Source organism: Salmo salar, chromosome ssa12, assembly GCF_905237065.1.
Source record: "Salmo salar chromosome ssa12, Ssal_v3.1, whole genome shotgun sequence".
NCBI lineage: Eukaryota > Metazoa > Chordata > Actinopteri > Salmoniformes > Salmonidae > Salmo > Salmo salar.
The window spans coordinates 73,706,838-73,721,771 of record NC_059453.1 but is presented as its reverse complement, the minus strand read 5'-3'; the positions used below and the strand labels follow the sequence as shown (position 1 = coordinate 73,721,771).

At 41.9% G+C, this 14,934-nt stretch overlaps 1 protein-coding gene across 1 annotated transcript in view; it reads left to right on the top strand.

The window, feature by feature from the left end:
- LOC106565856 (protein FAM107B) overlaps positions 1–14,934 on the top strand; it is a 48,593-nt gene that overhangs the window by 911 nt on the left and 32,748 nt on the right. The window contains exon 2 of the mRNA XM_014133454.2: positions 13,962–14,040. Coding sequence (XP_013988929.1) covers positions 13,962–14,040 — 79 coding nt within the window. The remainder of the gene's footprint in view (positions 1–13,961; positions 14,041–14,934) is intronic.

Below are 14,934 nucleotides of genomic sequence, written 5' to 3'. Positions count from 1 at the left end.
CACTTGTCATATTAGCGGTTTGAATGGCAGGATTACCAACCTTGACCTTCCCATTGTTTCCCATCACGCAGCCATGCGTCAATGTAACTGTGCATAATGCTGGGTATGAAGGCATTTATAGAGAATGTAAATTCTGCAAGTACTCCAGAGGTTTCTCATTATCCAGGGAACCTCATTGTTGGCTGTTGAGCAGGCAGATCATGTCCAATAGAGTATGCACACTGCTGCATTCACAAATATTTGAGCTATGGGGTGGGACACGCCTGTTTAAGGGTGTGGATCGGGGTGTGTTGACACCATGGAGCCACCGAATGAGAGCTGACAGCTGGGGTTCCCAGAGGGTTACTAGGGCATTATGGGATGCATGCATGTGTCTTCTCATCAGGGGTCTTGTGTCATATCTGAGGGGAATTTATGGCAGTCAGATTAATGGGACTATATCTGACTCTGATTCATACAATATATATTTCTGTGCTATGGTGAAGCCAGCCTGGAGTCAACAAGTGTTCATTTGAATGAGCTGTGAAATTAGGAATTTTGTTAAAAGAGAACACATTACAATATCACGTACATCAGACACCTGCAGGTGCTTTTCCCTCATTGGTATAGATTCACTGCAGTTTGCTGCAGATTTTTTTGCATTGCTTTGTTTACCATGCCATTGTCACCAAGTAAGGGAGAACGGTGCACACACAGCACATACAAATCTTATACTGCTATGAAATACAACCATCATGACATTCACAGATCTCAACACAGTGTGACTGTATCTTCAGGTATCTCTTGTCATCTTCACCAATGAAATGACTCAACCTTGCCCAAAACCACCACCATTTCAACTCCAAAGTCCAAATCAGAATTACCCCCATGGGTAAATATGAGGAGGAGGCATATGCTTGATCTCTTTTTGCCCCACACATCCATTAGTGGAGGGGAGGATGGAGCGATAGAGGGAAAGAGCACTGAGTGATTAAGGGAGAGAGGGAAAGAGCACTAGGCTCTCAGAACAGTGAAAATGTCACTGCACGACCAGGCTGTAATTTCATCCCCTCTGCCAGTTTCCGGGCCCCGCTTGGCACCATGTGAATACCCGGTCGGCCTGGACCTCACAAAACAGCGCCGGTACCAGCCATCAGCCCCACCAGCACAACACAACACTCCCTTTCACTGCGACTAGCACAGAGACCAGAGGGGAATGGAGGAGGAAACTATTTGGCTGGTGCTTCCCCTCTTCTTGTGTCGCTGGGATGGGTGGGTGTTTGGGTGGTATGGCCTAAATGTAGCAAGCATCTCTGTAAACCATGTAAGAAGTGAGGCGTTAAGAATCATACTCACATGCTTCGCTACACCAGCTAAAGGAGGCTCTAATTATAATGAGGGATTTTTCTCTGATTAATTTTCTAAACAATTTCTGGTTATTTAATGTAATAGAATATTATGTAATAGAAAACAGTTCATTAGACAACTAGCTGTAACATGAGAAACTATTTTGTTTTCATCTCTCCCATTGGATGGCTGGCTTAGGTTTTCTTATAGGTTATAGATTTATAAAACTTTCTCAGGTACCATAACAAACTCCTCTTAATCACAGAGGGGAAGAGATGGATGCAACACCATGGGGAAGAGATTGATGTAAGACCAGGATATTTGATTTGGCTGCACCCATGATGAGAGAGCAGCATAGTTATGGCGCTCAGTGTCTGCACTGATAATACTGTGACTGCTCTACTGCTATCTGGGACATCAAGTAGAGTTAAATCCGTCTTGTGCCAAAGACCCACTGAGGCAGATTAAGGCAATCAGAGAAAATCCCTGTCTACATTACCCAACGGACAGGCTAAAAATACTGGTTACCTCTTAGAAAGAGTTTTACTGTGAAGTACCTGGTCTCAGGCATGCCGAGAAATGATACAGTATCAGTGATTTGTTTCCACAAGGATCTAAAGTTATCCTAAATCTTGCCATCTTCTCAGACTTAATTGCAAAGTAATGTATGTGATATAACAGCACTATAAGAATGCTGAATAACAACCATTCCTCTGTTACATTTCCGACTACACAACCAGAAGAGTAGATAATGTGTAGGTATTTGTTACATAACTGTTTAATTAGACTTCCAGACATAAGAACAGACCCGTGCAGCTATTTGGAATGCTTTTCTATTCAACTGTCTGGCTCATCAAAGGGGTTCTTTAGTCACTATTGTCTGTGGCCACCAACACTGTCTAAATCAGGGAGGGAGAGAGATGTTTGAGGGAGATGCGACTAGAAGGTGATTAGTAACCTACAGGTCCTTAAAGTGCTGGGTCATGGCTAAGTACATGTGTGTATGTGCTAAGAGTGTTTAAAAAAGGAAAGTGTAGTGTCTTAGCTCTTATTACTTATTTATACAATAAGAAAGACTCTGAATACAAGGAGCTTCACATTTACCGAAATGAGTTAGTACCAGAATAAGATAGAACAACACTGCGCATGACCAAGGGTGCTCCATTCTTAAAGGGGACATCAGTAATTAACAGAACATAACAGAAATTATTCTGAATCCCCAAACAGTTGACCGTCAATGCACAATTGAACTGGAGTACACAGGGTACAAAAGAAAACATTAACAACCTATTTTGAAATGTACTCACTACTTTTAATGTTATTTTCCATAAGTACCATCAGATCAGTTGTGGAGTTTATGTAAACAATCACACCCTTCTGATTGAGAGCTTTGGGAGTAAATCAGGGCATGGTTGAGGTGAGGCACGGTATGTTTCATATCTGTATTGATCTGGCTGTAGTGAGAAAGCGAGGGGTAGGTTATCGTAGGCAGATGGCTACACCGACTTAGGAAACATCCATTAGTTAAGTTTGGCAAACCAGATGTACTGCTTACGTATTACTCACACAGTGATGGTAATGACGCTAGGACTTCTGACTAAACCCCTCAAGACCAACAATAACCTCAGAATCTGTAATGCAAGGGTTTACTGTAACACCATTCAATGTTCAAGGCGCTCAGAAGACCAAGTTCTAGGCAGGACAAATTCCATGCTTGAAAACCAACATAGTCACATGAGCTATATGTTGAAAACTGAGACAGGAGACTAGTACTTACTACTTCAACTGAACACAAGCCATTCTCAAGATTAAGGTTAAAGAGTAAGCCACACACTAACCTTTCCCTGACACATGACCCTTTGTGATACAGTGAGAAAGACACATGAGAAGGCATGTGTGTGTTCAGCCCTCTTTAGGGCATGTAAAGTACACAGCCCCCTTGAGGGATTTGCACATGGTGTTGAGTGTGTCCTGTTGGATGTGTTGTGGTGAGGGAGGAAAGGGTTGAGAGCACCTCAGACACAGCTTGCCCTGGCAGTGTCCGTAAGACTTCATTAAACAGGAGGAATTCAGGATCAGTCTCAGTGAGCTACAGAGATATCTGTGGATAATGGGTTTAAATATGTCCAAAACAGTAGGTTGTGTCCCTGTGAATTTCCTTATAAGGCAATTTGTAAAATATAATAATACACAGAAGTAGACACTTGTCAAAAGTGAATGAGGAGAACTGGGGGTATCTGTATCTGTTGTTGTTAGGGGTCACTGAATGTTTAAAAAGGAAGGGTTGACCTTTGCCCTCTGGGTCCTGAAGTTTGATCAAATGCTTTTGATCCATGTTGAGTTCTAACCAACCCAGGGCATCCAATCACCAGTCACTCCCTCAACCATGACGCCAACAGTGTCTGGTACTGCATAAGACTCAAAGCAGGAGACTCATAGTCTTCATAATAATTATCACAGGGAGAGACAACAGAGAGAACCATACAATGTAGCTGAGAGTGACTGGACTGAACTGGGCTGAACTGCTTGTGCTGTATCTGTGCTTTGCCTTTATATATTGTAAAGCTGCAGAGGGTAATGGAATAAAAACTCATCTAACTACTTCTTCAATAAACTATAATTACTGTTATTGTTATCAAGCAGACTGAAATCGTCCATTTCAGCCTGTTTTTGCAACAAACTAAATGGCATCTGCCTTATGTTATGGTAACAGAAATCATTACTGTGCTGATTAAACATCTTTCACATGACATGAGAACATTACAATGACTGTCTGTCCTTGAGATCATTAGAGTCGTCTAGAATATGCACCAACAACAGGGGAGAATGATGTCTGTATCATGGCAATAGTGAAAATATATAAAAAGTGGAGAACCCACAAATTCCGATAGATGCGGTAAAGAGGTCAATGAAATACAGACCGCGGGGGATAGAAGGACACCGGATTGGTGCACATTCAACAAATCTGATCTAACAAAGTAGATAATTATCAAATCCGTCATGATTGATGTATTGTAACAGGCCTACAATGTGGTTACTAAGTCCAATTTGGATATATTTGGCTGTTTTCTCTGCATAACATTTAGAAGTGAGTGCTAAATACTAACTCTCGTTAGTGTAAGCTGGTAGCATCGCTAGCATACAGAAATCGGTGGTGGTAGTCAAAGTCATTATTTTACTGCAAAGCAGTTGATTGGTGACGATGACATGTGTTTAGGTTGACATCCATACAAGCATTATACTCAGATTTTTACCTCAACATAGTGTGAAATACACATAAAAAATTGCCTAAATGTGGGTTAATTTTTCTGGGGGGCAATGAGAATATTTGGGATCTTTCTCCCACGGCATATTCCCCCCACAGGTTTCCATGGCATTTCTATTGTTTGGTCAAGTTCCATTGACCTATTTACCACATCTACTGTAAATCCAATTGAGCCCAACCTTGATGGACAGGCAATTGATAAGAGGCTGGCAGAGCAGCAAACCCAGGCAGAAGACTGCACCAGCCAGGCCAGGTCACTCACCTTTCACCTGTGGGTCACACTTTGATCCCAGACCATGCCAGGCTGAGGCTAGTGTCAGTGCAGCCTGTGATGGAACTACAACCTGTCCCGTGTTATCCGTCCTTGCTGTCAGACATCTGTCCCTGGCATGTGACCCAGTGTGTAGTAATCGAGACCGGTCTCACTGAGACAGTCAATACGGATGCTGGGAATGTAAATACAATCAAACTAGCATGGGCAATGACCACAAGCCAGTCATAACGTGGCTAATAGGCTAGCCTATCTATTTATGTAGCAAGCTAAAAACACAGAGACTAACGTTAGCTAGCTAGCTAGCTGTTAGGAGGATGTCATGCCATTGGAGGAGTGGGTGAGTGACTGACTTTTTCCCCTCATATCCTTTTCAGTGGCTATACACAGCTAGAGATGCAGGTGTCATTTGGTTAGCTAGCAAGAGCTTGAACGACTATTATCCAGTTAGCATATCTCTTGGGTTCGCAAATTCACTCTGGTTATCTACTCCAATTTCAGAGTACTTTCGTCGGAGTGTTCCAGAGCATAGAGCAGCTGATGAATTTACAAACGTGCAAAACCCAGTTGAATATGACCGGTCTCAGTAAACGTCAGCAAAACAAGTAATAGTTAGTCAAGAACTCTCTAGATAACATGTAAACAGACTAACCAGCTCTGCTACAGCGAGTAAAATGGTCAGTGAGGTCTCATTTGTGTCTGGAAGAAGCTATCTAGCAAGCTAGCCAACTTTAGGCAGTTAGCTTGGGTGCTTGGTTGGGGCAAGCATGCATTAGCAGACAAGCTGCAGAAGGACGGGGAGGCTACAATTCCCCATTGTTTATCAGTACAATTTTGACGGCCAACTAGCTGAAAAAGTTTGAGGATTTATCTAATGTTCCTTTGTTAGATTTTAGCTCATCTTGCTTTGGCTAGCATTAGTTGTTTATCTGGTTGTTGATGTGCATAACTGAGGGAGAGAGAGCCTACCTTTTTGGTTGTTTCATCAATAGGACTGTAAAGAGGTCTTCCAAATATAAGAGGACTTCCATGGTGTTTACATATATGCAGAAATCCATTCAGGTGAATTTTGTGTCTTTTGGTGAATGCGTTCTAATGATCTAAAGTCGTGCTGTTGCAACTGCTTGTAAACATACAGCCCAGTTCAAAGTGAATTATGGCAGGCCCAGTGGCAAATGGCTTGTTTGTATAAAGCCCTACTGTAGCTATGATTGGCTATAGTGCACCGGTCTGTGTAGACTCCGGTTTTATTTAATAAATAAAAATTATGTATTTTTATTCTTTTTTCTTCACATTTTCAAACAGTACATTTATTTTTTCCAACAAGGCTATACGTTCGGGTGAAGTTCTTTTCTCACCTGAGTAGCATCGTTTCACTGCAAAAAATAAAATTAAACCATCTAGTGTTCAGCAAAATAACAACACAATGTCAAACACAGGTAGCCTAGTCAAATAATTTACATCCAGTCACATTAACCGTTACTTTCTCGTGGGAAACCTTCACTCTTGCGCGGGAAACCTTCACTCTTGCACAGACATTTAGAAATGAAACATGACAATTTGAAAAATAAGCCACGCAAGTTTTTTGAGCGAGAATAAAGATGACTTTTGAGTAGTAAGACATGTATAAAAGCAACAGATACCATTAATAAGAAGGGGCTAGAAGCGTCTTATATGGTGAGCTACCAAGCGGCAAGGACAGGCAAGCCCCATACAATTGTGAAGGACTTCATTCTTCCTGCTGCCGTGGATATGGTGGGATATGGTGGATATGAGGGGACAATGCTGGGGGAAAAGGCCAAAAAAACTATACAGACAGTGCCTTCATCAAACAACACTGTTTTACGACGCATCAGTGACATGGCAGGAGATGTTTTGAAACAATTACTGCTTCGCATACAAGCCTGTGAATTATATGTGTTACAGCTGGATGAGTCAACAGACGTGGTGGGCCTGGCACAGCTCCTGGTATATGTCTGTTACGTTTATAGGGGGTCAATTAAGGAAGAGGATATTTATATACATGAGAGGATATGTTTTAAAGTACTGTACAGCTTTGTGACATCAAATGGACTTTGGTGGTCAAGATGTGATCGTGTCTGTACTGATGGCGCAAAAGCCATGACAGGGAGACATAGTGAGTGGTAACGCACGTGAAAGCAGTTCCTCCCGATGCCACTTGGGTACACTGCAGCTTCCGAGAGGCTCCGAGAGGCTCTTGGTGCCAAGTGAATGCCTGACAGCTTGAAAGATGTTTTGGACACTACAGTGAAAATGGTTAACTTTCTTAAAGCAAGGTCCCTGAACTCTCGTGTATTTTCTGCATTATGCAATGATATGGGTAGCGACCATGTAAAGCTTTTACAACATACAGAAGTGCGCTGGTTATCAAGGGGCAAAGTATTGACACATTTTTTGAATTGAGAGACGAGCTTAAAGTTTTCTTTACTGACCATGATTTTCACTTGTCTGACCGCTTGCATGATGACGAGTTTCTTACACGACTGGCCTATCTGGGTGATGTTTTTTCTTTCCTGAATGATCTGAATCTAGGATTACAGGGACTCATCGCAACTATATTTGATGTGTGGGACAAAATTGAGGCTATGATTAAGAAGTTGGAGCTCTTCTCTGTCTGCATTAACCCTTTCATGCCCTGCCTCCAGTCCACTTACCGATATCTGAACAAGAGAGCCTCATCGAAATTGCAACAAGCGGTTCTGTGAAAATGTAATTTAATCAGAAGCCACTGCCAGATTTCTGGATAGGGCTGCGCTCAGAGTTTCTTGCATTGGCAAATCACGCTGTTAAGACACTGATGCCCTTTGCAACCACGAACCTATGTGAAAGTGAATTCTCAGCCCTCACTAGCATGAAAACCAAATACAGGCACAGACTGTGTGTGGAAAGACTCTCTCCAATACAACCCAACATTGCAGAGTTATGCGCATCCTTTCAAGCACACCGTTCTCATTAACCTGTGGTGATTTATTCACAATTTTTGATGAACAAATAAGGTTTTATAGGTAAGGTGGCTAAATAAAGAGCAAAATTATTGATTATTGTTATATTATTACTTGTGCCCTGGTCCTATAAGAACTCTGTCACTTCCCACGAACCGGATTGTGACAAAAACTCACACTCATTCTTATGTTTAATAAATGTATTGTATAGTGTGTGTGTGGCAGGCTTACAATGACGGCAAAAAACAACATTTGAGAGTGAGCTGACCCTGGTACTAGAGGGGGTACGCAGCTGGAGGTTGAACGTTTGAAGGGGTACCGGACTATAAAAAGTTTCGGAACCACTGCCTCAGTATACATAATTCCCAAACATTCTAAGAATGTATGAAATCTTGAAAATGACCATATGTGACCGAGCTCCTCAATTTGGTCTTATCTAGAAAAATTTGAAACTGTTTTTTTGTTTTACATTGGATAAAAGTAGAGACTCGGGGCTAGAAAATGGTATGTCATACACTGCAGTTGAGGAACAATAGGAAAGTAATTCTGCTTTGAAATTTGATAAACTTCTAACTCCACTTTTGAGAAAATGGCCTTTGAATTTAATGGTACACCTACTGGAGAGCTCTTCTTTGTCTACACCCATTCAACATCGTTTGCACCCTCTTAAGCCTTAGCCCCACCCATCTCTTTAAAGATTCACATGAGGCCATGTGGTAAACACACGCTATATGAAGTTTATTTGTCACATGCACAGGATACAGAAGGTATAAAAGGTACACTGAAATGGTTAATTGCATAGTAGCAATATCAAAAACAGAAATTGTCCAGATAAAAATATTTTATAATTATTATATGACGCTTACCCTACACACGTCTCTAAATTGATGGGACATGTGAAGGAAATGCTATAACCATCCCCCAGCCACATCTAGCTGTGTATGGGTTACTATTGTCTAGACATTTACGTTCAAATGCCGCTCCTGTGAAGTAGTGACGTGCAACATGCGCCTAGTTTCCTGAAACAAGTCACATCTAAGTGGTCGCTTGTCAGAAAATGTTTTAAAAAAGTGTCATATTCTTCCTGGGGGTGTAAATGAAAAGATTTTGATGAGATTTCAAGTTGATAAAATGCTGTCAGTTCCACTTTATAAATGCTACAATGTTTCACACACAAGTTATTTTCAAAGAGATGGCGAACAACAGTAAGCACGCTGCAATAAAAAACAGTTCCACTCACCAGATGATGATCATTTGAAACTTAACTTCTTGTTGAAAGTTATTCTTGAAAAGGGAGAAGCTAACAAATTAGCAACAACATCCTCTTTGATAACACCTGCTGCAGCCGGTGTTAACAAAATATAGCTAGAAGTTTCCATATGTTTTTGTAAAAGCAATCCCACCCATTAAGTCAAAATGTGACTGGTTGATTCCACTGTCACTCCATAATGTTGCCCTAATATAGTTGAATGGCAGATGTCTTTATATAGCTAGCCAATGGCTGACATTGCTAGCTCAATTTATCTCCCCAGAGACCAGCAAAGAAAAATCCTGATTGGATCTTGTTTTCTCTTCAGTGTTAACCCTTTCCTTTCCAACAAAAACTGAAGAGATTAAATCAGATCATTGAAAAATAATAATATAATTATAATTATAATAATTATTGTATAAATCCTTAACCCTTCTCTGAAGGCATAGTAGGCCCATTGTTCCCCACTGTGTTTGGGTTAGTAATCATTTGCCTCAGCATGCATTTTTTCACTATTCTGAATGTCTAAAGAATCCATACATTGTTCTGAAATATGAACACAGAAATATTGTACATTTTGAACTCTGTTGTGGTGGTGATTTGACAAAATTACAATCATGGTCTTGAATTGGACTCTCATTATTCTGGTCTCGGTCTTGCCTCGGTCTCAAACCCCTTGTCCCCCTCCTGGTCTTGGTCTTGAATCGGTCTTGCTTTAGGTGGTCTCGAACACAACACTGATGTGACCTACAGGGGCCCAGCTGCAGATTTATAGGACCAGATGGTGTTTGTGTTTACCTGCATGGCCCTGTCCTCATCACAAGCTCTTCTGGCTCCACCATATAGGACATTATACTGAAAACAGTTCAAATCCCTCAGATATCTGTTTATTCACTGAAGCATATGGTTAGTTCTCGACAATTACATGACCTGAAATGGTACTGTAGCTGTAATGAGCTTAGTTATCTTTAGCGTCCCTAGCTCTGAAGTTAATTACTGCCACCACGAGCTGTAGAGAGCAGAGAAGTATACCTGTTTCTCCACTAGGTGGCAGACTCAACTCAATCTGATCATGTAAGAATCTGAATCAGTACCATTGGGTGTATTGTGTGTGTGTGTGTGTGTGTGTGTGTGTGTGTGTGTGTGTGTGTGTGTGTGTGTGTGTGTGTGTGTGTGTGTGTGTGTGTGTGTGTGTGTGTGTGTGTGTATCGTGCATGTTAAAGCCTGTTGCAGGAAAGGGAACGCTTTGTAGTTTACAAGGCCTCCCAGATCTGAACGTTACATCTTAAAACCATCTGTAAAACATTGTGTCCTTCCTAAGTACATTACTTTTCCTTCCTGGAGGGTAGCTGGCATACTGGAACATGGTTCATGTTGAGCTGTGATGACCTGTGGTGCAGAATCTGCCTTCCTGAGATTAAAGACAGGGGGAGGTGAGAGTGACTAATGTACTGGCCTGAGGTGGGCACTGTCCCTAAGAACTGATCTTGGATCCGCTTCATGGCGTGGTTCCCATCTTTGTTGTGCTGTGACCATCGAAGGCTGGGATTCAATCCGACTGGCGGTAGATCTGGGGCGGCAGGTAGCCTAGGGGTTAGAGAGTTGGGCCAGTAACTGAAAGGTTGCTAGATCAAATCCCTGAGCTGATAAGGTAAAAATCAGTTGTTCTGCCCCTGAACAAAGCAGTTAGCCCACTGTTCCTATGCTGTCATTGTAAATAACAATTTGTTCTTAACTGACTTGCCTGGTTAAATTAAAAAATACAAATCTGCATTACAGCGCACTTGACATTTAACGGTAATTTCCGATTGAGCCGACATATGCAGCATTTAATGTGATGGCAGTCTCCGTGAATGTGGGAACATTGTCTTATAGACTTATTTAGGAAAAGATAAGGACAGAGGGGGCATGGAAAAGTGTATTTAGTAGCACAGACACATGCTGGTGACAGGCCCTTCAGCAGTATACAACATGGTCAGTGTTTCAGTTTGCCCACTGATTATTCCAGTTAGGATTTGTAAAAGCTATGTTAGTTCCTTGGTAAGTCAGGATCTACATGAGGTTTGTTTTGGGTTCCTAACTGGGTCTCTATTGACAGGGTCCTGACTGTTTTTGTTTAATGAAAACTTGGGGTGGGATTCAAAGCGATCGTGCTTTGCACCTTTTAAATAAAACAATGCATTTTTATGGTGAGTGAGCGTTGCGCCTTTTCCTTTTCAATGTCTTTCTACAGGTGTCAGGTTCTAAATCTGCATTTTGGAGAGTATGTTAAGACAACAATCTCGGGGGCAGTAGTTCCCTCTGTCTCATCTAATGGCAGTGTCCTGAATGGCACTGACAAGCTCTCTGCTTTTACTGCTCTTTCATCTCACTAGGAGAGCACTATGTTAAGGGACTCATATGACTCATGGGGACGTAAAACAAAAAGGCTGGTGAAGGATGTCGCCGAAATGTGTCTGTTTGCTCTGACCTCTGCCGCTAACAAAATACATTGAAACTTAAAGAATATTTCAGTGAGTGTGGGTTTTACTTTCTCATTGGGGACAATAAAACATCAAAATCCCTTATGTAGGAAACACAGTGTACTGTACTGAGGCAGTGTCAGCCACAAGTCTTGATTTTGTAATTAGAGAAAGATATATTTAAATCTATTTATTTATATCCATGGTTGAAATTACTCGTGTTGACACAGTGTCCAATATTCAAATATTCAGTAAGACTCTATTCAAAGGGATAATGCAAACATAATCATAACTTTGTGTAATTATCATGATATACTCACATTTTGTGTGGGTGCATGTGTGCGTGCATACAGTTAGTAGTTGGAAGGTGCATTGCTTGTGTACTTTACTAGCAACCCTACTCTCCCGTCCAGGGCCTCTGCTAACAGCCTGTGTCGTCTGGGTAACCTGACTACCCTGAGGGGTGAAACCAGAGCACCAGATCACCAGATCAGGGTCCAAATTAATTTGACAAAAAAAGGTCAAACCTCTTTGTCTCACCCCTTATTATAGGGTTAGAGGTATAGAATCACTTTCTGAGTCTGCTTAATAAAACATGAGGGAAATCAAACAGGACTCTGATTGGAAAGGTCAAATGACCACTGATGGTAATGAGACACTGGGCCAGGGAAAAACACAACACAACAAACACAATCTAAACCCAGGTCAGCCAGCCTGCACAGTAGGGACTAGGTCCAGTGCTTCCAGAACGGATTTAGACCAGGAATCCTCCAACTGGGATTTCTGGAAAGTTACCAGAATTTTGCAGCCCTACTGAGACCTGTTTGGATTTAATTGTCCACTTACAGAAGCAAGCCACGAACCAGACCTGTTTGGATTTGATTGTCCACCTACAGAGGCAAGCCACGAACCTTGATACACTCCTGGGGCAGGAAAATAAAGAGGATAAAGTTATGGACACTCATAATCACTGGAGATCAATACGGAGCTTACTGTTCTTTATTCACACAGCTCATAGACGTTATGAGGTGACTCATCAATGAGAGAGGGGTTTATGCAATGTGGCTGTAAATATGGAGTTTTTATTCCCTCTAAGCTCTTTTAAAACTTGACTCAAGTGTTATTAGCACAGGCTTTGCTTCTTATATCTTCTTAGTGAGCCCCTGGTAATCATAATACTGCTTAGAGCAACTCTGTTGTACTTTAAAGCAACGTGAGAGAGCATGAATATTAGGAGCAATGTGTTGTAGAAAAAAATTGATTATTTCCATTATTACTATTACATTCTAAACAACATAAATGTATTCCATTTACCAATTAAAAAAACTAGTCTCTAGACATTATCATGACTGAAGCCTCTATTTTGATTATGTCAGAAAAAATAACATGAATAATAGTACATGATACAATCAACAGAGTTGAGTTTAGGTATTTTCCATGTGAGGTCATGTATTATTCATGTTTGTTGCGGTTTGTCATATTTACAGAACATTTTTAGAGTACACGAGGAACACCCTGTCCCAACACAGTGACAGAGACACATTTAGGAGAAAGAGATCATTCATTAAAACACTGCCCTCCCCAAACCTCCATTCCCCCAAACTCTCCATTCCATGCACGACACAGAATTTACCCTATACCCTACCAGTGGATTAACAGAAATGCCCCCACCCCCAGTAATGCCAGGGAGGTAGTGGATGGGGGGGGACTCAAGACAGTAAGGGCCTTGTCACCAAACCAAGCCTGAGAAAGCCTCTCCTAGCAACCGTAGACGGCAACACAATATCCTTTCACACAGCCGAGAGGGCGTCCAAAAGGCCCTTTGAATGGAGCTCAGCTCACCCCTGTGAAGAGGCTGTGCTGCAAGGCTTCAGTATGGACAACCAGGCCTCTGGGGCCCTGTCAGAGAGAGAGGGGTAAGGAGGATGGAAGGGGAGGGAGAGAGTGAGAGTGAGAGTGAGAGAGAGAGAGAGAGAGAGAGGTGGGAGAAGGATGAATAGGAAGGGATGTGGGGAGCAGAAGGAAAAGGGGAGGAGCAGTAACAGAAGGGGTGTAGAGGTATGGGGCATGGGAAGGATACAGGTGAGGAGGAGAAGGGAGAGAGGATGGAGGAGGATGATGATGAGAGGAATGGATAGAAGTAAAAGGAGTAAAGGGAGTAGAAGTGAGAGAGATGGAGGAAGAATGGAAGGGTGAGAGGGCCAGTTTAATGCCTGCTGTCACTGTGTGCAGCCTTTAGCTGTTTATAGCCCCCAGGCCGGTAATGTCCATTTAAAATCAATGAGGAGACACTAATGACATCACAAGCATGCTGGGCGGATGTGAGAAATGGCAATGATCAGGGTCTGATGTATCGTCTGAACCCATCTCTATTTCTCTCCCATCCCACCCATCTCTCTCTATTCTTCTTTCCCTCTCTCTACAGAAGACGTATAGCATCAACCAACAGCAACAGCAGCAGCAGCAGCAGTGTGTGAAAAACGGAAAGCACAGGAATGGCAGAGGTACGTCTGGCCCTCTCCGGTTACTGTCTCATGGAACAATAACATGCCTGGGAAGTAAAGCCAAGCAACTCTGAGTTACCATCTTGTGTTATCACTGCCTCTCATTGTACACAGCAGAGTAATGGACCTGGCCCTCCAATCACTGTGATCATACCTGCCAGCCAGGTACAGGTACTTCCGCACACTTGGCACATTTGACTGTTCACTGGTCTGGTTACACTATTTGTGTTATGTATGAAAAGTTTTTTTAAAGGGCTCAAAGCATCCAGTAAGAACCTTAAGAGTCTTAAAAGAGTCTTACAATTTAGTGCCTGTGCTAACATGATAAACTCTGATTACGTTGATTTTGTGTAATACAAGGGATTTCGTGGTACTTGACATAAACTAAAGTGTCCAACTTTGAGATCAACATGTCTTGGAGAGTTTTCATCAGAGTGCTGAAGAGATTTACATTTCTTCCTAATCCCATGTCTTACTTTGTTGACAAATTTGGGATATTTTTTATCAAAACATTATTTATAACTAACAAATAAGTCAGTGAACACCTTGTCACTTGTCACTCAGTTATTTTCTATAGTGGTAAGTGTCCATTACTCTTTTTGTCAGGAAAAAAATATCACATTGATACTGACATCCCTCTGACTAATTGCAGGCTAGCTCATAATCTCTATCTAGCTAACACTGTATACATTCTACATCCCCTTAAAGCAGAGGCATTGGGAAAGCCATGTGTAGATGAACAGCCCAGTGTACTCTCTCCCAGTACTGCCAGCCTGGCTACTGGACTACACTGCTGAGTATGAAAGCGCCCAGATGACTTATGGTTAATATGAGCATTAGGCGAGAGAGCTTAAGCCTTCTGCTAATCCTACCAGCTACAGACCACTGAGGATC